The sequence below is a fragment of the Schistosoma haematobium genome, chromosome 3, assembly GCF_000699445.3.
Source record: "Schistosoma haematobium chromosome 3, whole genome shotgun sequence".
NCBI classification, from domain to species: Eukaryota; Metazoa; Platyhelminthes; class Trematoda; order Strigeidida; family Schistosomatidae; genus Schistosoma; species Schistosoma haematobium.
Window position 1 is genome coordinate 47299512 of NC_067198.1, and position 25771 is coordinate 47325282.

General features: G+C 35.0%; 2 protein-coding genes across 2 annotated transcripts; both read left to right on the forward strand.

Moving 5' to 3' along the window:
- The first annotated feature begins 1043 nt into the window (after window positions 1-1043).
- On the forward strand, window positions 1044-14052 carry MS3_00005921 (uncharacterized protein). The gene is made up of 4 exons (XM_051214014.1): window positions 1044-4225; window positions 6745-6917; window positions 10544-10756; window positions 11803-14052. The coding sequence occupies exon 1, from the start codon at window positions 1206-1208 to the stop codon at window positions 1896-1898; it is 693 nt and encodes a 230-aa protein (XP_051070040.1). The 5' UTR covers window positions 1044-1205; the 3' UTR covers window positions 1899-4225; window positions 6745-6917; window positions 10544-10756; window positions 11803-14052.
- A 5417-nt stretch (window positions 14053-19469) lies between these two features.
- On the forward strand, window positions 19470-21143 carry MS3_00005922 (uncharacterized protein; the record flags this gene model as incomplete). Its single annotated transcript, XM_012937495.2, has 1 exon — window positions 19470-21143. One exon carries the CDS (start codon window positions 19470-19472, stop codon window positions 19989-19991), a length of 522 nt encoding a protein of 173 aa, XP_012792949.1. The 3' UTR covers window positions 19992-21143.
- Between the last annotated feature and the right edge of the window lie 4628 nt (window positions 21144-25771).

Sequence of the window (25771 nt, forward strand, 5' to 3'; positions counted from 1 at the left end):
TTACTTTAAAAGAAAAGTCCTTTGAAGCGATGTGTCCACAGTTAATATTAAATGCTCATGTATCGAACTAGTAATTGTTCTGCATTCTCCTTTTAAGAGCTAAGCCGGATAGTGTCCCGAGATGCGTTTGGACAGCGATCGCTTTGTGCGGCCTATGTGACGTGCCCCACATGAGCAAGTAAATTTGTAGATACACATTGATGTGGCCCAAAGCCGAAGTTTATCCTTAACACATCCCCGAATGGTAGGTCTGATGGAGGAAACAATTCGGAGCTTAGCTGCGTAGAATGTTTTATTCAACGATTTTGAAACCCGTTTATTTAAGATTTCAGCAGCCGTGTCTCCTTTAAATTCCATATTCATAAATAGAGTTTTCTTCTCTACTGTCGATGCTTTGTCATGAAGTCTAGGTGCCAAGTTTCTATCGATGAATCTCGGTGGATAACCATTTTTGATGAGGATCTGTCGAAGATAAAATAGTTCCCCATCTATTGTGTCATCGGAACAAATTCGCCTGATCCTTGAGGATAAAGAATGAATTAAGTTCCTTTCTCTACTTAATGGAACCCAACTATGGAAGTTCGTGTATTGTCCATTCCAAGTGGGTTTTCTATGTATCGATCTCTGTAAAAAACCGTCAGGCATTCTTTTTAAATGGATATCAAGAAAATGAAATTCATGGTTTGTCTCTGCTTCTAAGGTAAATTGAATTGATGGGTGACAATTATTGAAAATATTCAAGATTTCGTTGAGGTCCATGTCTTCTTCACAAATAATGAAAGTGTCATCCATATATCTTTTATCTGAATGAAATCTCAATTATTGATCAAAGCATCGAATTTTCCAGATTGGCCATGAAACAATCAGCCAAGAGAGGGCCCAATGGAGAACCCATTGCAACTCCATCTATTTGTTTATAGAAAACATCATTACAAATGTTCCTCACACAGAAACTATTGGTTTTCTATGTGACTATATTGAAAACAATAATCTTGATATGTGTATCCCAAAACATTATTTTAAAGAACTAATTCTACGATGTACGCTCAACGTGCAATTTAGATTTAATGATGTTTTCTATAAACAAATAGATGGAGTTGCAATGGGTTCTCCATTGGGCCCTCTCTTGGCTGATTGTTTCATGGCCAATCTGGAAAATTCGATGCTTTGATCAATAATTGAGATTTCATTCAGATAAAAGATATATGGATGACACTTTCATTATTTGTGAAGAAGACATGGACCTCAACGAAATCTTGAATATTTTCAATAATTGTCACCCATCAATTCAATTTACCTTAGAAGCAGAGACAAACCATGAATTTCATTTTCTTGATATCCATTTAAAAAGAATGCCTGACGGTTTTTTACAGAGATCGATACATAGAAAACCCACTTGGAATGGACAATACACGAACTTCCATAGTTGGGTTCCATTAAGTAGAGAAAGGAACTTAATTCATTCTTTATCCTCAAGGATCAGGCGAATTTGTTCCGATGACACAATAGATGGGGAACTATTTTATCTTCGACAGATCCTCATCAAAAATGGTTATCCACCGAGATTCATCGATAGAAACTTGGCACCTAGACTTCATGACAAAGCATCGACAGTAGAGAAGAAAACTCTATTTATGAATATGGAATTTAAAGGAGACACGGCTGCTGAAATCTTAAATAAACGGGTTTCAAAATCGTTGAATAAAACATTCTACGCAGCTAAGCTCCGAATTGTTTCCTCCATCCGACCTACCATTCGGGGATGTGTTAAGAATAAACTTCGGCTTTGGGCCACATCAATGTGTATCTACAAATTTACTTGCTCATGTGGGGCACGTCACATAGGCCGCACAAAGCGATCGCTGTCCAAACGCATCTCGGGACACTATCCGGCTTAGCTCTTAAAAGGAGAATGCAGAACAATTACTAGTTCGATACATGAGCATTTAATATTAACTGTGGACACATCGCTTCAAAGGACTTTTCTTTTAAAGTAATCTACAGAGTCAAAGGAATTGGATCGAAGGGGGGCTGAATCAATATTTTATGCACTTCTAAGGCATCGGCGATCCATGAACTCAAGCCTGAACTTTGCGTGCAGAAACGATTTGTCCAACCTCTCATCCTTCCTTCGAAATAGTCCACGTTTCCCTTTAAATGCTATCTATCATATGACGACGCGTATATATCCACTGTCAGTAAAGTCCTTCTCATTCTCTTCTGGAGGAACAAGTGTTGATTCCGAAATTGGAAGAAACATAAGCGAACATTCAACTCTTAAACCAGATTCCTGGGTCACGGACGACTTTCCTAGAAAAGTTGGAAAACCCTGATTCTAAATCTATGGTGCACGTGTGATACAGAATCCTAAAGGAATAAACGTCATAGGAACCTAATCTTGGTCACTGCCTAATATAAGACCGAATCTTCTAACATTGTATCACTGTCATGTGTATTAAGTCGCTGAGTCGAAAACATATGGAGTAGTAGCACCCCAAGAAAACCACCTGCTTTTGTTTGAGCACCTAGATAGTAGCTCAGACCGTACACAAATTCAATAATTTGTGTTGCGCCATAAATATTTTGTTGCCAACTGTATCAGTGTTTATGTGTTTAAATAAATGGTGATAATCCATATTACTTACGTCTGTTACCTCTTGTGAAGGAGCATAGATCGCTCATCAGGATTGATAATCCATGTAGAATAACATAGAAGCGAATAACATTGTTTTTAGTCAGATCGTCTCTTTCACGAAGCCTCTCCATTTATACAGCGATATTTATATGGATATATGAAAACACCAAACCAATCAAGGGAATTAATAAGACCATTGCTACAATTTCTTAACTATATGTCATAAGTGAAAGGTACAAATTGATAGTAATAAGTCAGGAGTACTTATAGTAATGATAATAATAAAATAACAAAAGTTCTAATCATTAATTCAACCTAAAAAGTAGGTCAAGCTTAGATGAACAAACTTAAAAAAAAGACGAAACACTGAAATTTCGCAATGAAGTTTAAATAATTAGATAGTGAAGGATATAGACCGGAAGAGGCGAGAAATGACAAACAAATACATGATATAAAGGAAAGTTAATTAGGTCGTTTATGAAGTCATATCTGACCAAGGAAGGGACAGGGTGTCACGAATTTCTTTTGAGCATATGAACTAGGGTTATGGGTTCGGATCCTTATAGCTCTATATATAGGAGATGGGATCGAAATTCATTAGGAAATGACGATAGTATCTGTTGGATCACCACAAGATCATGGCCAAACGTGATAAATAAAGTCTTTGTTTGATCCTTTCCAAATAATTATAAGAAATGTTCACACATTCGTTAGTACGTCTAATATAGCTATCTCAAGAGCAGATAAATTTTTTGATACATATCAAAAAAGCAAATCCATGTAAATTGTTCCATGTTTGAGTGAACATCACCGGTTAACTAGGAAATGCTAACGTAAGTTTAGTTGTTATCCTAACTGTACTCACTAATCTACTGTACAAAACGTCACTATCTACATTCTCGTTGAACTGTAGTTAGACTAAAATTTCCTTCGAGCGGTCTATATTTCCAGCTTTTCTTCCTGTTTACATATGTTCTAAAAAACTTGGTAAGTAGCCCATTTCCATCAGAGTGTTATTGAAAGCTTCAAGTCCTTACTTATGGCTTCATCTGGACAGATCTTCTTTTTATCCCTTTTGTAAAGTATCTAACCAGATTACTTTTGTAGTGGGTAGATATCTGGCTACGGAAGTCTGTATCTCAACACCCAGAAGCGCTCTCTCTATACACCCTTCTGTCTAACAAACTGTCGTCCTGTCTACCAAATGAAATGCCATGGTAATTTAATGTATTCTCATACTCATCCTCTCAAGTGAAAGTGATTGCCGAACACACCATGTCAAGCTGGTTTAGGATTTCTTTTTGTTGATATCGTAACCTATGATGAGTGTTTTGTCTATCTAATGTCTGTATAGATCTAGTTTATCGTTGACTTTCTTGAAGGGTCATTGAAAAGATTTTTGTTCGTTTACATGTGTTCTGATTTATTTATCATTATTCTTATATAGTCTTGGAGTAATGAATTATCCTGTGAAACTTAGCAAACGTGAACCTCGTAAACAAAATACAGTTATTCTAATCACACATACTTCGAGAAAAGAGAATGAAGCACTAAAAAATTACTACCTGCTTTTACAACGACCTAAAACAGGTATGTATTTGTTAAATGATTCAATTTTTTTTCCCTCCCTATATTCCTCACGTAATTCTTTCTTGTAGTATGTTGGTATATAATTCCTTAGTCTATTGTTAGTGTTTGCTGTTGTAAGAGGTTGGAAGTGAGTTAGGCGCTCTCAAACTAAGATGCGACGTAAATTTATCAAGTCACTGACTGTTGAACTGACCTGTGTAGGTAGGTAGGTAGGCAGGCAGGCATGTACAAATCACCTTGTTGCTATCAGCGCGACATTCGTAGCAATTAGTTAACGTGGATCAGAATCCATCTCAGTGACGTAGATGCACTCACTCTTTTACCTATAATACTTATACTTTGTATCCCACAATTTCTTCATTCCTTTTCGAATCATGTTGTCTACACCTAATGTTTTCTACTATTATTGATACGATGACTACTTCTTGTACTCTGGTATTTATATTTATATTTGATCTGATTTGGGGACTTGTGCAGAGTTGCATGAATTTGTATGATTTCCTGTCACTTATAGCTTACTTGATGAGGTTAAATTTCTCAATTTACTGATCAATTACAAAATGTGTCCTTTTTAAAACTCATCAATATTGTCTTGTGTTACATCCGAACGATGACTAAGGGAATAAGTAGTGCTGGTGGCGTGAGTGATGAGATCAATGCACGTATAGTGAAAGCCAGAGCGGCTTATGCCAATCTGGACCATCTTCGGTCCCTTCGTGATGTTAGTCTGTCTGTGAAAGGTCGGATCTACAACGCGTCGGTGAGAGCAGTTCTGCTCTATGCTTGTGAAACCTGGCCTCTCCGAGTCGAGGACGTTGGACGACTCTGTGTTTGATCATCGTTGTCTCCGAAGGATTGCTGACATCCAGTGGCAACACCATGTTAGTAATACAGAGGTTCGGCATCGTGTGTTCGGGCACAGAGACGATAATGCAATCGGTGTCACCATCTTGAAACACCGACTTCGGTGGCTTGGACATGTTCTACGAATGTCGTCCCAGAGAATTCCATGTCGTGCATTATTTGCCGACTCTGGGACTGGTTGGAAAAAGCGGGGAGGTGGTCAGTGTATGACATGGTGTCGTGGTATGAAAGAAATCTGCAAAGGACTGGCCTGTGTTGGTCCTTCACGACTCCCTGGCTGGGGTCCTAGAGATGGTGCAACACAGTAGTTAGAGACGTTATCGGATAAGGCTCAGAATAGAAGCCAGTGGCGATCCTGCTGTAACCTTCTTTTACTTTCTTCATTAAAAATGGTTGTTTCTTCCTCAACTGAAAGAATTCTGATTGTACCTTTCCGTTTCCCCCTTTATTATTATTATTATTATTATTATTATTATCATTATTACACTACCTTACACTAATCTGTGGTCGTTATGTAGTGGACAAGAACACCAGTGGGGACAATCGAATGTATTTAACACAAAGTCACAGAACTTGTTAATAAAATCTAACAATCGTAAGGTAAATGCTTAATTTGCAAAATGTCCACCAATTGTCTCAAAATGACTCACACTTCATTGTTCTTGCATTTTTATACAAATTGAATCCTATTTCCATTCTTTGCTGTTCGATCCTCTTGTCTCTCTACTGCCAGACCTTCTGTTCATGACTAACACCATATACTACTTAGGCCAATATAAGCAGCACACACCACAGTTATTGTTCTTTTTTTATACGCTCCTTACCTTCTTTTTTCTCATCCCATTCCGATTGTTTTGTGTGGCGCATATATATTTGGTGCCTCCTTGTACCAATATTTATGTGTTCAAATAATAATAATAATGATAATACAGAATAGTAACTTCCAGGATATACATAACGATTTTGGACTAGTGATCACATGTTTTGTGTTCTTGCTCTTTGTTCGGGTCTTGTTAGTACCGAACCAACCGGTCAACGTTCTCGTCCTTGTTGCGTATTGGTTTGTGCTAGGATATAGCATCTTGTATTCCACAATCGATATCTTTATAACTAATAACTGTTGCAATGGAAGAAAAGCTTTTATAATTTTCTCGTTACCTTATTGAATATACTCTGAAGTTGCTACTTTGATGTAGTGATTAGGATAGTTGTAAATTTTTCAGATTGGTCAGTAATTATAATAATTGCTTAAGGCATCAACTTACGTAGTAGGTTTGACTGTAAAGCTATCTTATATCACATTTTGGAAACCTGTGAATATATGTTACCCCTGACTGGTAGCCTTCATGACCTTAGGGAGTGACAATAAAGCCTAAGAGATAGCTGCTTGAGCCAGGGTGGTACCCGACCATTTTATGACTAGGTTTTGTTTTGTTTACTCTACAATATCATGGCGTTACCGTCGGGGACGGCAATCATCCGTGCACAAATTGAGGTGTATTATTTTCAGGATCGAACTCTTCTAACCATCATAAACAGAGATCATCTCTAGAGATACAATTCGATTCATAGTTTTTTTTACAAATTTAATATGTGTACTTATATTAACAATAGAAATCTTAAACAAATAAACATTCTTATGCATGAATTCTCAGGTCTTTTGGCTGGTTTATGGGAATTTCCAAGTTACACCATTGAAGATGACAAATTGACGAGTGAAATTCAACAATCATTTATTCCTTTAGTTATTGATCGAATTACAAATGCGTTGAATTCCTCACTGAATATAACTTCAATTAATGAATTAAATGTGAAACCTATTGGAGAGGTATGATATATTTTATAGCTTTTTGCAGATATATTAATCACAGTAAAATATAAGATATAACGGTGATTAAGAAATCATGAGTTTTAATTTCGTAGTATTACACATGCATTCAATCATTGCCTACCTCCGATTTATAGCGTTGGTTGATGTAAGAATAGGTTGGAAGAAAGCTCGAGGTGGTCAAACTATGAATTCATGAAGTAGTCAACTGTTACTCTGAAGTATGTTGGTGTATACACTGACTACGTTGTTGGAATTGGTGTCATAATCATGAAAATGTGATCACTTGAACTGATACATTTTTTCGTGTTAGATCCCTTGTTGTTTAAAACAGACTGATAGTAGATAATCGTTTCTCCTGTCTGAAATTATATTCATTTCACCATAATTCTAAAACTTGAGTTCTAATGAACACTATATCTAGTATTAACGTATCCTGCCGATTACTTTCAACCACTTAATTCATGCATAGTACCAGCAATTCTTTGTTGATATTCTTCATATCTTCTCGTTTGACGCAAGTTCCAACTTATTGCCTCTTAATTCAACCTATCATTATATTAACCATTTCATTTTATTTTATAAAAGCGTTTCTTCATCTAAAGATTTAAAAAAGTTCCCTTAAATTTAGTTGTAACTGTTGTTTAAAGCGATGAATCACCAGCCTACTTATTGACATGAATAGTTCGTAATAGATCTTAATTTAAGTTATTTTTACTAGGTGATCAGATTTGGATTGTAAAAATAATGGAGAAATGTAAATTTCCAGTAAATGAACTTTTCAGTCAGTTACAACGTAGGACCAGGCACATATATGCATCGGTCCAAGTTGCCATACCGCATTAGCACAACAAAATGAACACCGGATTCATAGGAGTGGTTAAGTCAATGGTGGTAATATATAAAAGAAAGATTGCATGTAAGGATATAGTACAGAAAGAAAGATATGAAGTGATTTTAATCTCTTGGTTTAAGGGAAGACAGAGAGTGTATACACCTACGCCATTGTGATCGATTCTGAGCCATGTCACACAGAGTCTCCAACCATTGGTTACGATTGTCACACGGACCCCAACCAAGTAGTCTGCATCTACCAACATGGCTCAGACTAGAAGTTAGTGACTTCAAGCACTGATGCCACGTTTTGGTTTGGCCACCCCTTACTTTCTTCCAACCATCCCGAACACCGGTTAGCATTGCACGACGTGGTAATCGGTGTTCAGGCATACGTAACACGTGGCCCAACCATCTCAGTCGATGAAGATTAACAACCTCATCAACTGATTTACCATCATAACCTAATACCCTGCATCTAACCTCACTATTACTTACTCAGTGATCCCAGAAGATGCGAGCAATATTTCTAAGGTATCTGAGAGCGTGACCGCAGTGCCCAAGGAACAACTGCTTGAAGTCTGTCACACACGACCTTTTTCTGAGTACTTTTTATATTAGCTCCGTACTTTTTGGGACCTTACCGCCGAGGACGGGTATCCGTGGGATAAGGCAAGGTGTGCATTTTTAGGGTCGACCTTTTCTAACCCCACCCTTCCTTGTGGGAAGGCAGCAACGCTGTCATGCTGGTTGTCTGAAGGAAACACCTTACTGCTTTCACAACTCTGTATAGTCAGCAGTACGACTTTGCCTTCGGACCTTGGGTTTGTTACTTTTAGTCTTACTGCTCTTCAACCGACCTGTCTGACATGGTAGGACCTTGAGGAACGGTTGTTCCAGCCAGTATAGCTCGATTGGACCATCACGATAGGCAAGCCCGACCTCCACGTCAAGGTAGCAACAACGGTCGGGAAATGAACTTTTAGAAGTGAGAAAATGTTTTCATTCACTTCGTTTAAAGTTAGGTGTGTGTTAACTGTGTATTGATGTTTAAAAATAACTTTCAACAATCAGAGAGTTGTTTTGTCTCTAGGACAAAATAACATTAAACTTTAAAATGTTAAATTTAATTCTAATACAGATGTATCGTGAAGTTGTTTTAGAATTGGAAATTAAACTTCAAAATCTATTGGGCTACAGGTTCGAGTCCAGTTCCATTTACTACTACTACTACGGCAGAGTTTTGCTTTTTTTTCTCTCATATAGTTTCAAAAAATAATCTATAAAGTCGAAGTTGTACCTGAGGTAACAAATGTGTTTGATTACTGCAATGATCATTTGTAGATATCTATTAGAATTTGTGCCCCCAAATGCCCTGGTACGGCCGAGAGTGGGGAGAGTTCTCTCTCCCTCTCGAAATGCTGTCACATGGCCACGCGTATATAGCCTCTTCCAGGGAAGTCCTACTCACTGCCTTCTCGTAGCGGGGGTGTTGTTTACGAAATTGAGAGGACGAAAAGCGAATGTCCGGCGCTTTAACCGGGTTCCAAACCAATGGTTCACATGGGCTCCAGTATCCTGAGGGAACAAATGGCGTATGAACCAATTGTTGGTCACCGGCTACCATGGGACTGCATCTCCTTACGATGCTCCACTGCCTTGTGGATCAGACCTTGAGGTTGAAGGCTCGGGGAGTGGCCCCCTAAGAAAACCACCTGCTCCGGTTTGGGCACCCGAGCAGTATCACAGCCCTCACACATATCAAATGAGATTTGTGTGACGCATATGTATTTGGTGCCTCATTGTACCGATATCTATGTGTTAAAATAATATATAAATAAGTAGAATTTGTTAGTTCGTCTTATTATAGTACAACTTAAATAAGGTACATCAATCATATATTAATTGAATTGATCATTAAAGGATTACAATATATTTGAACAACACATGTAAGCGAACAATATTGTTTTCAACTAGATCGTTATGAGGCTTTATTCTAATATACGAAAATGTTAAACCAATCAAGGCAATTTAGGCCAATAATTACAATGAAATAGATTACATCACCGTACATAATTGATAAAAGTACAAGTTAATCGTAGTAGAAAGATAGGTGTACTGATAGTAGTAAGAATAATAAAATACAATAACAAATGTCTTATCAATAGTTAAACATTGGAAATAGAAGGTCAAACATGGGTAAATAGACTGACAGTGGCTATATACGCGTAGTCATATGTGAGCGTTTGAAGGGGAGAGTAGACTCCACCTTCGACCGTATTTGGGGCTGGATTTTTCGTCTTCGTCTTATCTAAGTTATCATCATACTATGTTGACTGAAAACAACAGTTGGACAACATGTCGATATTCGTTATTATATAAGTTAAGCAAAACCACTTCAAACCTAACCTGATATAATCAAAAGTAATTGAAAGATAGATATCTTTATAATCAATGTGAATTACTACATTTCCATTCTTCCTCTTTAATCACTCACATTAACTCGGCGCCCAAATATTGTGAAACTATTCGTTCAAATTTAGACAAAAGTTCTTATTCCATTATTTTTGTTCATTAATATACAACTGTAGGGAGAGTCTTCCAGCTAATTAATCTCTCTTCACTTAATGGGTTTAATTTCAATCCATATAATTTCCACTAATCTATCCTGTTTTTCGTCATATATAAATGTCACGTGGAATATTTCGATAAAATCTTATCTAAACTAATAATTTTCTTGTTTCTATGTTTATATTTACCCACATTTACTGTGATAACTCTTCCCCATTCAGGTTCTACATATTTTCTCCCATATACACATGACGTATATTGTATTCGAGTTGAAAGTTGAACAACAACAACAACAAAAAACGATTCCTTCTGAGTGTTTAAACAATTCTAATACCACTACTGCTACTTGTGATTGGCCGCCTAGTTTAAATTCCGGTCGATGGGTTAGTCGTGAAGATTTAAACGACTCGGCTATATCCACTGCTACTAGAAAGGCAAGTTATGTTTGTATGTTTATTTGTGCATGTGTGTGTGTTTTACATAATTTATAACCAGTTTTTATCTATTTACGAGAAAGAAACTTCATTATGTTTACACTTTCCATAAACAAACATTTCGATTTCGATTGAACTGTACTAGTTTAGAGTCTATTTAGATATCGCTTGGATCCACACATATCCAGCTAGAGAGTCCCCGAATGGAGTAAAACTCGCACCCAACTGCCACTCAACATTCAATGTTAATTAAGACAAATTTTGATGAAAGCAATTCCGTCCATTAGTTACTTATTAGTCGTTGACTAATAATTACATTGAGTTTGAATGACAGCTGACTGTGTATATTGCGGTGTTAAACTAATTTAACATATCACCGGTCACGAACTTTTACTCTTGATACGTGTTAGTGGTTAGAGCAAAGTGAAACGATAGTCCCCTGGTTGATTCCATTAAGTTTTAAGTCTCAAGCTGCAATTTCTAACCCGACTCAACTTTTATTAGCTTAGACTGTTCGGCTAGCATTCACTAACCCTCATACATATTCTGTATGCTCAAACATCTACCAAGCTATGATTTTTACTGAAGTCCGTTCTATTCTTTACTGTCCTGTTATTTCAAACTATTTAGGACAACTGTCGACTTGATCTCAAGATATAATTATACTTTTTACTCATGAACACATCTCCATAGTCACACCTGTAAGTCTACAAGAAGCTCCTATTGATCGCTCTAACAACTGAAGTGCCAACCGTTGTGGTAAGATCAACATCCAACTACCTCGATTTTATGTTATGCGTGATTGGGCTGTGGCCTAAGGGTAATACTTCGATCCATCTGCATCTGTTTAGACAACTGGGTAATATCTTAAGCCCTCAAATTTAGAGTATGGTTCAAAATACCGGAATTCTTATCTAGTTGACCAGTTGGTAATTATCTCTACTCACAGGTTTCGGGGACATAATGTACAATTTTTTTTCGGTACACATTCACAATATTTCGAACTTGATGAAATAATGATCAAGATTTTTGTTTGTCATTTCCAGGTATTTGCTCATTTTGAAAACTCCAAATCATCACATTCTGAAGTAAGTGTTCATGTTCATTATTTATTTTTGACTTTAATCAATAAACTAGGGAATTGGACCTAATTATTTCACAAGTAAGCTGATATATTAGTTCTGAGATTACTGGAAAAGATAATTTTACTTTTCTATATACCGGAATATCGTTGAAAAATATCAACATAAAAAAATAGGGAGGAGGTTTTTTTTCATTGTTTATTTCTGTTACTAAGGTAATTGAAGGTCAGTCACAGACTATTTTCTAATACAGATGGTTATATTTTAACGAATTACTGAATGCGTAAGCCACAAAATATATAGCGCACACATTTGAAGTAACCAGTTATCCATAAGTTATGTAGAACTTAGCACTATGTTTTTGGTGGAGTTTTGTTCTCTGAGCTGGATGGTTTGGTCGTGGAGCTTTCATCGTTCTTCTGAACGACATCATCAGCACAAACTTCAGATAGCACTATGTTCATCGGTTCGAGTTGTCGTATCCCAAAATAGTAGTACTAACATTTGAAGTGATAGTAGAAAAGCCTAATCATAGTATGATTTAAGAAGAAAGAATAAATTTATAAAGTATGAAATATAGTACCATCTTGAAAGTTGAGATCTAGGACAACCAAAAACTATATGCCCACTTACACCATTGTCACCGATTCTGTGATATATCACCCAGCAATACCATATTCACGCAAACTCTAACCAGGCAGTCTGCACCTACCTACACATCTCAATCTAAATAGATAGTCAGGTTATCTACTCGACTGTCTTATGCTTAATGGATCAGTAACTTTATAATTAGAATACTCAACTTTTAATTAATAAGTGGTAGACTCAACAATTACCTAGTTCGGTTTATGGGGACCTGATATTATCATTAGTCCCCTTACGAACAATGTAGTTCATACCGTATTGCCTAATTGTGTATTTGATGTGTTACATGTAATAGCGATCAGAATCCTGAAATTTGAATTTCTCATCAAAGGAAGAAGTCAGTAGGTTGACCGTGTTCAATGGGCTTGGTGACAGAAGTAAAAATATGTGGATAGACTTTTTTCCTTGTTTAATCTCTGACTACAGTTCAACCTGGTCAATTGGAAATTTTCATCTTCAATATTGCAGTACTACAATTCTCTAGTTATTTCTAAAACGGTTTTAATTTACATTTACCTGATAAACAACATATAATTTATGACGTATGTTTTTATCATTATTATTGTTGATTATTTAATTTCACTGATTGAAATCACGAGTCAATTGAAGCTAGACCACCGTTGGAAACCTGAAACAACTGGACGGCCGTTTCATCATAGTATGGGACTCCTCAGCAGTGCGCATCCACGATCCCGCACCCCGCGAGATCCGAATCCAGGACCTATCAGTCTCGCGCCAGGCGCTTAACCAACTAGACCACTGAGCCGACATCCAACGGTGCTTCCAGGTTTTCCATGGTTGTCTAGCTTCAATTGACTCATGATTTCAACTTGTGAAATTTCTAAAAATCTCCACAAAACCCCTTCTGATTATTTTATTGTCTACAGGTTGATAGAAATCAACGAAAAATCAAAAGAATCTCTACAAACAAACAATTATTGAATTCTAAACAATCAAAATTAGATCATTTCTTTCATTAGGGTGAGATCATTTTTGTTTCAGATAAATGAACAATCAAAATGGTAAAGAAATTCTCTTTACCTAATGTCTACCAGTAATAAGAATTGTTATCCATTGTATATATTACTATACTATTCCTTTTATTCCCGATTACCCTATATTCCATACAATTTACTAATGATTCTATTTTTGCCTAGATAGAATAGTTTCTTATTTTTATATAAATTTTTAAAAAATCTATTTGAGTTTTTGATGAGACTTATCATTTATGGACGACTTTTGAGAGAGCGATGCTAGACTGACCTTAAGAGTGTTCACTTAATAGTCAGGACTAAATGAGAGTTATGAACTTGTGTGAGAAATTAAGCTTAGGAATTAGATTTCGGGTTGTTATCACGAATTGACATCAACCATAATGTCAAAACTCTAGATGATGGTTGGAGGTAGTCGACAGGAAAGCTAGGACCTGGGTTTCGTGCTACTTGGCACTCGTCAGCAAGGTGTTGTACCTGTAATTTTGGGGGACCGGTGCTCCCAGCTTCACAGTTAAAGACGTTACCACTGAGCTATCCGAGCCGCGACCGACTTCCTGTAGGACTGAGATGTAATCACAATTGATTGATCACTGGGTGGTGATTGGTTCGTTCATAAAATTTTAGTCTCACCTAGTTGTTGTTTTTTCTCTCTCTGAATTCTTTCTCATGTGACTACATTTGGTACAATTTTATCTTATCAGAAACAAGTTTTTATTCAAAAAAAAATAAACAGAACATTTAGTAGTTAGTTATTTTAATAAATCAAATCTAAATTCATGTGACTTTACAAACTATGATTTCTATAATAATCAATATAGTTAATAGTAGAATGCAGAATCCACGCTTTATCCAACTGGATGTAATTCAAATAACAAGCTTGATATTTCTTGCGGGATTCGAACCTAGTGTCGTTTGTTTCAAATGGCAAATGAATCAATAGTTCATAAGTTTTTACTAATATATTATTCTAACCATAATTATAAGATCCACATCAATATTTCAGGGGAATAACACATATAAGAAGAACTATGACAATCTCCACAAAACCCCTTCTGATACTAATTAACATATGCTCACTAGTGACTGACTTCAAGAGATATATCCTGGAGTTCTAGTGAGAAGCAGTGAACAGTGGAGTTCAACCGGGTCAGCTTTAAGGTAGTAACTCACTGATGACAATGGTGGATGTGTCGCTCAATTTCGTGGATTAGTTGAAGTTAGACATTAACACCAATGGATGCCGGCTCAATGGTCTAGTCGGTTAAGTGCCTAGCGCGAAATTGATAGGTCCTGGGTTCGAATCCCGGGGTGCGGGACCGTGGATGTGCACTTCTGAGGAGTCGCACAATAGAACGAAACGGCCGTCCAGTGCTTTCAGGTTTCCCATGGTGGTCTAGCTTCAATTGACTCATGATCTGAACTATTGAAATTACTACAATCTCCACAAAACCCCTTCTGATACATATTTATACATTTAATGAATGAATATTATATATATTATAGGATGATTTTAGATGGGAATTTTGATATGTGGGTGAGAATGATGATGATTGGTTGTCTGCCTAGTCGGTCATGTAGATAGTCTGATAGGTGTGTCAGATGAGTTATTATTATTACTCCCTTATTATTGATTGTCGGGTTGTTGGTGGTGTGGAAATATATTTGCGTTGTGGTCAAGCTAATCACATGTTCTTGATCTGAGTTGTGTTAATGTACTGGGAGGGAATCTAGTATAGATATTCGTTTAAGGTAAATTAACTTCCTATAAGTGTAAACGTGGAAACCCAACTGTTATAACATTAGACGAAGTAAAACACGAGCGTTGTAACAAATTTCATTTCAAGTGCTAATTTTCACGTTATTTACGTTTCTCATCTAATAATTTATGATGTACTATAGTGTCATGTTCACAGAAGTCGTGCATAGACGGCTCATGAAATCATCAATAAAAATTACGCTAATAGACAAAATTAATGGAATATTACTGAATACTTCATTTTTATTGAACATTGATGAAGGATGGTTCTTACATTTGTAAAACGATCAAGTTGTAAAGAAAAAGGAGAATGCAATATCCACAAAACAACTAAGGGTATAGTGTTTGAAGATACATGATTCGTCAATTATTTATTCACCAGACATTTACAACAAAGTTATCGATTTTGTGCTTCAAGAGATTCATGCAAAATACACATAGATGATACTATTTTAGAATACGCTATTGTTATTGATATATTTATTATGATAGTTATCAATCTTTTGAGCATAGAGTAATGATATGAGAACTGTAAGCGATGCGTGATATGATTGGCAATTGAACGTGCATTAATAGACGCTCATTATTAGATGTGCAATTTGTTTCAAATTATTGATTTTTACTCTGGACTCACTGGGCGTAGATTGGTTTGTCATTGTGTTGAATAATGTATCGTCATTATATATTGTGGTACTCTGTTTTCGGTTGTTACTCGTGTATCCACTATAACGTGTCCCAGTCTGTGTATATCATATCACTAGAGTACCTAGTCTAGTAGTAGTATATTCTCGGCCACTGGCCGTATAATGTAACTGAGAAATATTTGGATTTCCCCGTTATGTCAATACTTATGCATTTGTACAGCGTTATGAACGTTCTGGAATAATAGACAAAACAACAGTTTACTCTCAGTATTTCCTTAATAGGAAGACTGGGACGTTAAGTTTGAGAATGAGTAGTGTAAACAAGAACAATTTCAGTTCCGTTACAGGATACTTGAAATCATATACAACTAGAAAAACGGAAGCACAGATCAATAACAGCAAGGATGACTGATAGGTCTGTTGTCATATTCGTGCTAGATTATTCTTTACCGTATTTATTCATGTGGATTTTTACTTCAATTAATCATTCAAACATATTATGCTAACCAGAACACATAGGAAGGTACATTCACGGTGATTGTTGATTACAAATGATCACATATTTGATCATAACGATGGAACTGTGTTTGTAGCGATGTAGTTGGAAGATGCTACAACATGTTCCCGAATTAGTCACTCCATTTTATAGTCAACAATCTGTATAATTCAAGACTATTCTCTTTAAGTGTCATTTTCCAAAGTTCTACAATCTTATCTATGGTGGTTCGATAAATATCTTGGAATGTGGTGAGAATGAGAGTATGTCATAAAGTGTTCGAAGATTTCAAGCATCACAAAGAAAGTTTCGTGATGATGAATCTGGAGGTTGAAAAAGTTGTAAATCACTTACAGTTGTAAAGTACGAGAGATAATTGTCCAGATATGAAAAATAAATGAATAATTATTATTAAAAGTTACAACAGTTTAGCGACAACTGAGTACCGAATAAAAAGAAACTGGTAGGGATTTTTTAGGGCTGAATAAGAATTAGAGATTGCGCGTTGGGTTCATGCTTATATTTCCGAATTTCAAAAGCCTCAATGGTGCGCACGTTTTTGCTTCAAATTCCTTTTGATCCCAGCTGTTCGACTGTCCAGATTTCGAAAAATAATTCCAGTGTGATTACGTGATAAGAGTCAATTAAGTGATCCATATTTTACCACACTAAGTATTGTCCTAAGACGCATCAAATCACTATGGTCACTATAGTGCACCTTCTGTAATTGATATCATTGGAAATAAAGTTCTTTCCACTGAACTGTCTTTATATTTTTTCCAATCAAACATTGAATTTCCTTCGTTATCCACTGTCGTTGGTTATGTACAGAAACCAAGATTTCACCTTATTAAATCCTGACTGAATTAGTTCTGTAAGATAGTTTTTACCACAAAAGAGGAACATGGTAATTGTTGTAATCCTTAAAGTAAATTCATAAGAATATGCTATAAAGCTGAAAAATTCTCTGTGAAAATAGTACTGATTAAATGATTGGATTGCAGAGGTGAGAATGCTTCATCAGATCGAAGACAGGAAGCACGGGATTAAGATGACTTAGAACTATATGCCCATCTATCATTTCCTGAATTGATCGACTCTAGACATCTGTCATATCAAATTACTCAGCACAGTGGTCGTATTGTAATTTTGAGCTTGTGATTAGAACAGCCATTAACATGACTTGGACATCAAATAAGTGATCAGCTAGTATGAAGTTGATCGATAGAATTAGATCAATATAAGGATCAGAGATGTATATGAATGGGTTCAAGTTACTACATTATATGGACAAAGCAATTTGGAATTATCACGACAAATATCAGAGTAAAGGAAGCAATGTCAGTGATGTTAGAAAAGATTAGATAAGAAAAGATGAATTCTTAGCATATAAAGTATGAAATAATTATAAAACTCAAGATCTATGAGAAAACAAAGATTTAATATATCTGTTCTATGGCTGTCAACTCAGCCATGCCATCCAAAGTTTCAAATAATAATCTTGGATGCCCACTGCTGAGGTGTCTCATCATGAGACGTTACAACTTTTAAATGAAAACCTAACTTTCAGGGCAGAGTTTAAGTGATAAAATATAACTGATAGCATTAATATTGAAATTAGTCCTATGAAATTCTACTGATTGATAGATAAATGGGTAATGAACAGCTTTAAAGTACTTACTTATAGTGCAACTCCTTGTGTATGTGGAGCATTTTCTTCTTCATGACCGGAGTATAACAACAGCCCTCCTGACGCTAGTCTTTGTTATCCAGTCTGCGTCAAATGTGTTTCACTGATTACAAGCCCATCCAAGTTGTATCTTTTCATTTCTGCAGCAACTCGGATGACTCTCCCAGTCTCCCATATTGTACAAATATTCCATGTGCCCAAATTAATGGTTGATCTGGTTGTCATGAGACATCATACCTCTTCTAAATAAAGACCTTCCAACTCTTAGAATACAGTTTAAGTGGTCTGAATTATTTTTTCTGGTTAGCGTTTTTTTTGGCGAACTACATAGATGAGGTCGCTTACCCTATGTCCAATCATCCTCCTTTATCTGAGCTTGGGACCGTCAGTATCCCCAGAGGGGCTTCAAACGGCTCCCTCATGGAGGAGCACAAGCCTCTCATCAGTATTCTCCATCGAAGTCTAACGTAATTAATTATCAACAACAATAATAATCATTATTGTGGTTCTTTTTCATTGATCACATTATTCTTATGAATTTTTCTTAATAGATGAGTGTTACGTTCTTGATCTGTCTATCCACTTGTCTAATCTAGATTAAGACCTTGACGCGATAGGCTGACCGGCTTAATGTTGAGGCTAGTACAAATGAGTCTGAAGTGGGGTAGAGAGAAGGAAACTATTCTATCATCTGATTAACTGACAAGCACACAATTGAGAGAAGACAAGTCAACTGGAACACTATTCGATTTATCCTCAATTCCTATCTGATTCCTGATTTCCGATCAGTGTAAAAAGATACATGAATAAATAAATGACTAACCAGACCATAAAGTACAATAATTAGGAAAATAGAATTATGTTCAGAACTGGGAATTAGAGTAGAAAAATAGAGTACAAAAGATTACATTTAAATTACAATAGCTTTGGAACACAGAAGTCTACGACAGTGAATCATACATCAAACGAAAGCTTATGATTTGTAGATTAGATTAAGGATAAGAATAAATGTTAATGTTTTACAAGCTTTGAATGAAGTAAAATAACGTCCCCCCCCCAAATAGTTTCTGTAGTTTGTCAAGACTTCTTGTTTCTCTGTTCATATCAATTAGTAGAGAAGAAAAAATAATTGATTTCCCAATAATTAAATAACTATATAAATATATCCATTAATAATTGGAATAGTTTGATTTTAATTACATGATCATTTGAACCAATAATTGAATAGAAAAATAATTAACCAATGAAAATTGTCTATATATATTTATTAACCAATAGAATTCTAGTTTAATTTAAGGTCAAATAAGCGGGCATATCAACTGTTAATTTATATAAATGAATTAGATTTAAAGGAAGTTAAACTAAAACTATTCATTTGTGATTCAATTCATTTAAAATAATAATAATGAATAGAAGACCATCAGGATTTTCAAAACCTCCAATAATTGGATCACGATCTGTTCTAATCGCTGTTGATGGTTCTGAACATTCAAAAAAAGCATTTCAATATTATTTAAAATGGTTACAAAGACCAGATGATACAATAACAATCTATCATGCTGTAGAACCAGTCTCATTACCAACTATATCATTATCGAATCCAATTAGTATACCAAGTGATGAATGGTCAAATCTTGTTGAAGTCAATGTAAAACGTGTACGTGAATTAGAACAAGATTATAGTACAGATTGTTTAGCACATAATTTAACATATCAATTTTTATATGAATCAGTCAATCATATTGGTGAATCAATTATTAAAAAAGCGGAACAAATGAATACATGTTTAATTATTATTGGTAGTCGTGGATTAGGTGCAATAAAACGTACTATTATGGGTAGTGTTAGTGATTATGTTGTACATCATGCTAATACAACAATTTGTGTTGTACCATGGATTGATGATACTTCACAAAATACATCATAATTCATTAAATTGTTTCACCATAATCAAATATTTAGTAAATATAGATAAATATATTTGTATACATATATTACGTAATCAACATGTATATGATATAAGGGTTTGTTATATTCTCTCTGTGTGTATGTGTGTGTGTAACTCATCGATTTCTTTTTGTCATGGAAACTATTTTAAATTGAATTTTTGTTTTGTAGAAACTACAATTTAGTTGTGTTTTTTCATTTTGTTTCTATGTCATATAGTAACGTATATATATACATACAAATTTCTTTATATTTGCGCCATAACATTCTGATTACATTTTGGAATAGTGATTCTATTCTTATTAAGTCATACTTTTCTTTTCCATAAAAGAATTATACATAAATAAAGAGTGAGAGTGAGCAAAAGGGACAGAGGGAAAGATTGAAATATTCGATGGAAAACATTTTCATTATTTACTACTTTTTCTACTGATTTCACTGTTATCATTTGAATTTTCACTTAACACAAGTAAATATAATTAGTAGAACATCATTAATTAGACTTTTCTGTTTTACAATGTTAGGTGGGCCCATTTCTATTAAAAAAATCGATATTTAGTAGTTAGACATGTTGTTACTAGATCAGTCAGTCAGTAACAACGTAGAACTTCGTACGTACGCACGTACGTACATCAGTTCAAGTTACCATACCACATTAGCACAAAGATTCAGTTGTCAATTAAAATCCCGTGGTGGTAGAGGTAGTAGAAGTATAAGCAGTAATCAGGAAAATTAGTGTTTGGAGATGTTATTCAAAGAGTATAATCCAGTGAAATAAATTTGGAAAGAGAGAAAAGAAAGGGACATGAAGAATTCAGAAGATTAGAATTCGAGAGAACACAAAGAGTGTATGCACCTGCACCATTGCAAACGATTTTAAGCCATGTCATTTTACCAGATGATTTAGCTTAATGTTGAATTTACTTATTATTATCTGAAATTGATGATTTAATATTCATTAATGAAGAATAATCAATTCTGTATTAGATAATCTTTACTGTGAATCAATTAGTTCATTATACCACCACCAACAACAACAATAGTGTACTACAATGTCAAATCAGAAGGAATCGATTGTGTTCCAAATAGTTCACTTGTCATATTTTTAATAATAAAATGTATTTGAATTTTACAATGACTTTATACTTCTTTAACAATTTACATGGAGAATTTAAATTTCACCTCATCGCATAAGCAAATGACTATCAGGATTCAGTAGTTAAGTGGATAATGTGATGGCGTTTGGAGCGAACGGTACTAGGTTTGAGTCCTAGAGTGAACATCAACTCTGAGATGCAGATATATCCGATTGACGAGTCCTGAATAAGACGAAACGCGCATCAAATTGGATTCCACTACTAGCCACTATCCATCTTTACTTAGAATGCTTGTAAATTAAGGCAATATCGAGGCAATACGCACAGTATGCACATGTGTCAATAAGTGACTGATCAATTACAGTCCTAAACATCAATGGGAAGATTCAAGTAAAACAATACCGAGTGAATTTAAGGTGTAGTTTTTCCTGTTACTTTCATTTAACTATCTAATATCAAATGAAACTAGACCATTATGTTAAGTCATTTAGACTAAACTTCATTTGGGAGCTTAGTGAACAGAATTATGTTAACACTCTAAAAGATTAGAAATTATAATATTGATTACCCAAACAGTTATGGATTATTGTAAATTTTCCTTCTTGGAATCAAAACAACATTTATGAGTGAACAATATTCTTTCTAGTCACATTGTTGTTAGATTCCATTCTAACATTAAATAAGCATTTGCGTAAAATATTGAATTAGTATGTACCATGCTACCAGATAACATACTCAACGAATAAGCTATAACCTCTTCTCATGATTTGGCAAGAATTTGAGGAGATCTCTATATGACTCCATTCAATCATATTGTGATGTGTGCTACTGATGTCAACAGATATAAGTAGTATGTATCATCAATCGAAAGTGAAATGCCTGGTAGCAGAAGGTTAAGAACATCGAAGAAAAGAGAATGATTGCTGTAGTAATGATGAAACAGTGAAGTCTGAGATGATTGATTAACATTTTGCAAATGACATAGTTGGGTACATTCCCCAATGTGTGTCCTATCCACTTAGAGAGATTCTTCCTGATTTCTTTCTTCTCTAGGATCTGGTTTGTTCTCTCACACAATAGGTTGTTGATGATAGTGTCTGGCCAACAGATCCCAAGTATTTTGCACAGACAGTTGTTAATAAACATTTGTATGTTCTGAATGATTGCTTTCGCAGTTCTCTAAGTTTTCGACCCAGTAGACAGCAAAACCATCTTGACATTCGAATTGAGAATTGTTACCTTGGTGTTAGTTGAGAGTTGTTTCGAGTTCCAGATGTTCTTCAATTGTAGATATACTGTTTTGATCATTATTCGTAATATTCACTACTATATCTTTTATCTTACTATTAGTTTGTACTTCTTACTCATTACATAATCCTTTCTCTATTGTTATTACTAACCTCATAAACTAACTAAGCTACTTGAATAGTTTGCAGACATAATATTTGAATATTACTATATATTAGATTATAACATAATGAGGCATTAATTGAATGCATTTGTTAAATATCTGTATTTATGGTTAGAATGGAGGTGAAAATACTTTTATATTTATATTATACTCATTAAAATTCTATATCAAAAAGGAAGATAGCTTAATCTGTAATATTAAGTAATTAATGTAAATAAAAAAGTAGGTAAGTAGATGTTGATCTTACTAACTTACGCCTGTTACTCCTCGTGGAAGAGCATAGGCCACCCAACCCTATCTTCGGCAAACCTTTCCAGATCTTTCCAGTTGTTATTCATCCTTTTCATATCTGATTCTATTTCTCGACGTAATGTGTTCTTTGGCCTTTCTTTTTTCCGTTTCCATTCAGGATTCCAAGTTAGGGCTTGCCTCGTGATGCAGTTTGCTGATTTCCATTATGTATATTCTATCGATTTCCATCGTCTTTTCCTAATTTCCTCTTCAGTTGGAAGTTGGTTTGTCCTCTCCCACAGTAGTTTTTTGCTGATGGTATCCGGCCAATGAATGTTGGGTATCTTGTGTAGACAACTATTTATAAATACTTGTACCTTCTTGATGATGGTTGTTGTAGTTTTCCAAGTTTCAGCTCCATGCAGTAGAACTGACTGTCTTGACGTTCGTATTGAAGATTCTGACTTTGATATTGGTTGACAATATCTATTATCCTCAAATATGTATGATATAACTGTTTAACTTAGGTAATCTTACGTTGAAATTACATTATATGAATGATTGGTTGGATCGATCTATTGTAATCTGATAGCTAGACTATTCATCATTCATAGAATACTTGAAAGCATCAAGAATCTCATTGTGAAAAGATTTATTCAGTAAGAGCAATTCATGAGAGTTCATAGAGATAAACTGAAACTTCATTTTTGATTGAGATCATGAAACCATTGATGTTAGACAATCTTTGGAAACCTGGAAGCACTGGACGGCCGTTTCGTCCTATTGTGGGACTCCTCAGTAGCGCGCACCCACGATCCCGCTCGCGCGCGAACGGTTAACCTACTGGACCACTGAGCCGGCATCCAATGGTGATAGTGTCTAACATCATTCAATCCACGAAATTGCTTCACATGTCGAAACTATGTTATCAATTGGCTAATAAACGTTAGTCACTGTTGACCTTAACGAAGTTCAGCAAATAATTCAATATTCGATAATCAGTTTTGTACAGCCTAAATACATTCAACATTGTAAATGTTTTGTCTAAGGTTCAGTAATATTTTTTGACCCTACATGAATATATTATCGAATAAACAATCAATAGTAGTTCAACTTAAGGTCAGATACTATATCTTTAGTTTTTTAAGATAATTTTTCAGGATATAAAGGTATATTCATTATCGAAAAGTTCCATTTTAATTTGTTTAAGTAAAGAAATCTAGAATTAGTATCAGAAGGGGGGGTTGTAAAGATTGTTGTAATTTAATAGATGAGTTCATGAGTCAATTGAATTTATACCACCATGGAAAAACTGGAAGTACTGGATGACCGTTTTGTCCTCACTGAAGATAACGGTGGATGTTTCGCTTAATTTCGTGGATTAGTTGAAGTTAAATATTAACACCATTAGATGCCCTCTTAGTGGTCTAGGGGCTAAGCGTTCTCACGTGAAACCGATAGGTTCTGGGTTCTGATCTTACAAGGCAGGATCGTGGATGCGCGCGGCTGAGGAGTCCTAGACTAAGAAGAAACGGCCATCTAGTGCTTCCAGGTTTTACAAGGTGTTCTAGTTTCAATTGACTCATGATCTCAACCATTAAACGTATCTAGAAGTGGAAAATTGACAATACGGTTTGTGTAATAATTCTAGAAAAAGTCAAGAGTTTTCACAAAGTTCGGAAATTGGATGGAATAAAAATCATCCAATGAATTAGGTAATTTCAAAGTGAATAAAATAACAATTAGCTAAGTGAAAATTACCTAACATAATGTAAATAATTCTACTGAGGCTATAACGGCTACTACTTCTACTATTAAAGTAGTGAACGAAGACAACCAAATCACACAGTGTCTTTGTAAAATATGAAAACCATACATTACACACATCATTTGTATGTCTTTCTTCAGTTATCCTTCACATCTTCATCATCATCATCCAAAGCATCATCACCATTTCGATCACCCTTCGTTCTCCCTTCTCTTCTACTGGTAAGCATTTTGTAGAAGAGGATGTAACCAAAAAAAAAACAATGATAAACTGACAATTACTCCTTACCGAAAGAACAAATTCAACTTATATAAATCAATAATAGATTTATAGATATCCCAATAAGTAGAAAAATTAAATTTTCTGACGTTTCGTGACTTAGTGTGAGCCACTTCATTAGAAAAATAAATGACCAAATTCAAATTAATCATTCTTATCGTTCCATTATACTATTTAAACTTGGATTAATTTTAATTTGGTTATTTATTTGCTCTGAAGAAGTGGCTTACACTAAGTCACGAAACGTCAGAAAATCTAATTTTTCTACTCATTTGGATATTACAAGTATATTAATTTATTTATAACAATCTACCCAATGCTCAGTTTATTCGAAATTATCAAGTCAAACCTTGGTAATGATACCTACAAACTTTGTGATTTCGTGTCAAATACAATCGATTGTCCCCACTGGTGTTCTTGTTCACTACAAACTAACCGCACTGTAAAAGTCTATGATACTTTTTAATCGGAGGGTTCATTTTTGAACGTGCTTACTTACTTACGTACTTACTTACGCCTGTTACTCCCAATGGAGAATAGGCCGCCAATCAGCATTTTCGAACGTGTTTAGAGTTGAGTTGATAAGTTGATTCTTCTATGTAAGAATGATGACTGAATTGTGTATAGTTACGATATTCACAATAGTTAGGTGTTATATCCCGATAAGAATAATGAACGGTAACTGTTGGGATCCACTTATGGACTATTACTATGCGTATATGTTTATCGTATAATTATTACCTAACTAAACTATGCATATTCGTATTGCTCTTATTATAAGCTTTATTATGACCCATAAATTATTATAAAATGATTTACCATTCTTGAATTATGCCTAGTCTATCAATTACTACCTCCCTCATTCACAGCCACATCTGGCTAAATCTTGTACAAATGTTGTATCCTATTTTATGGTACAATGTGGTCTGCATGGTTGGTATATAAACTCAGTATGTTTGAAATAAGCGATTCAT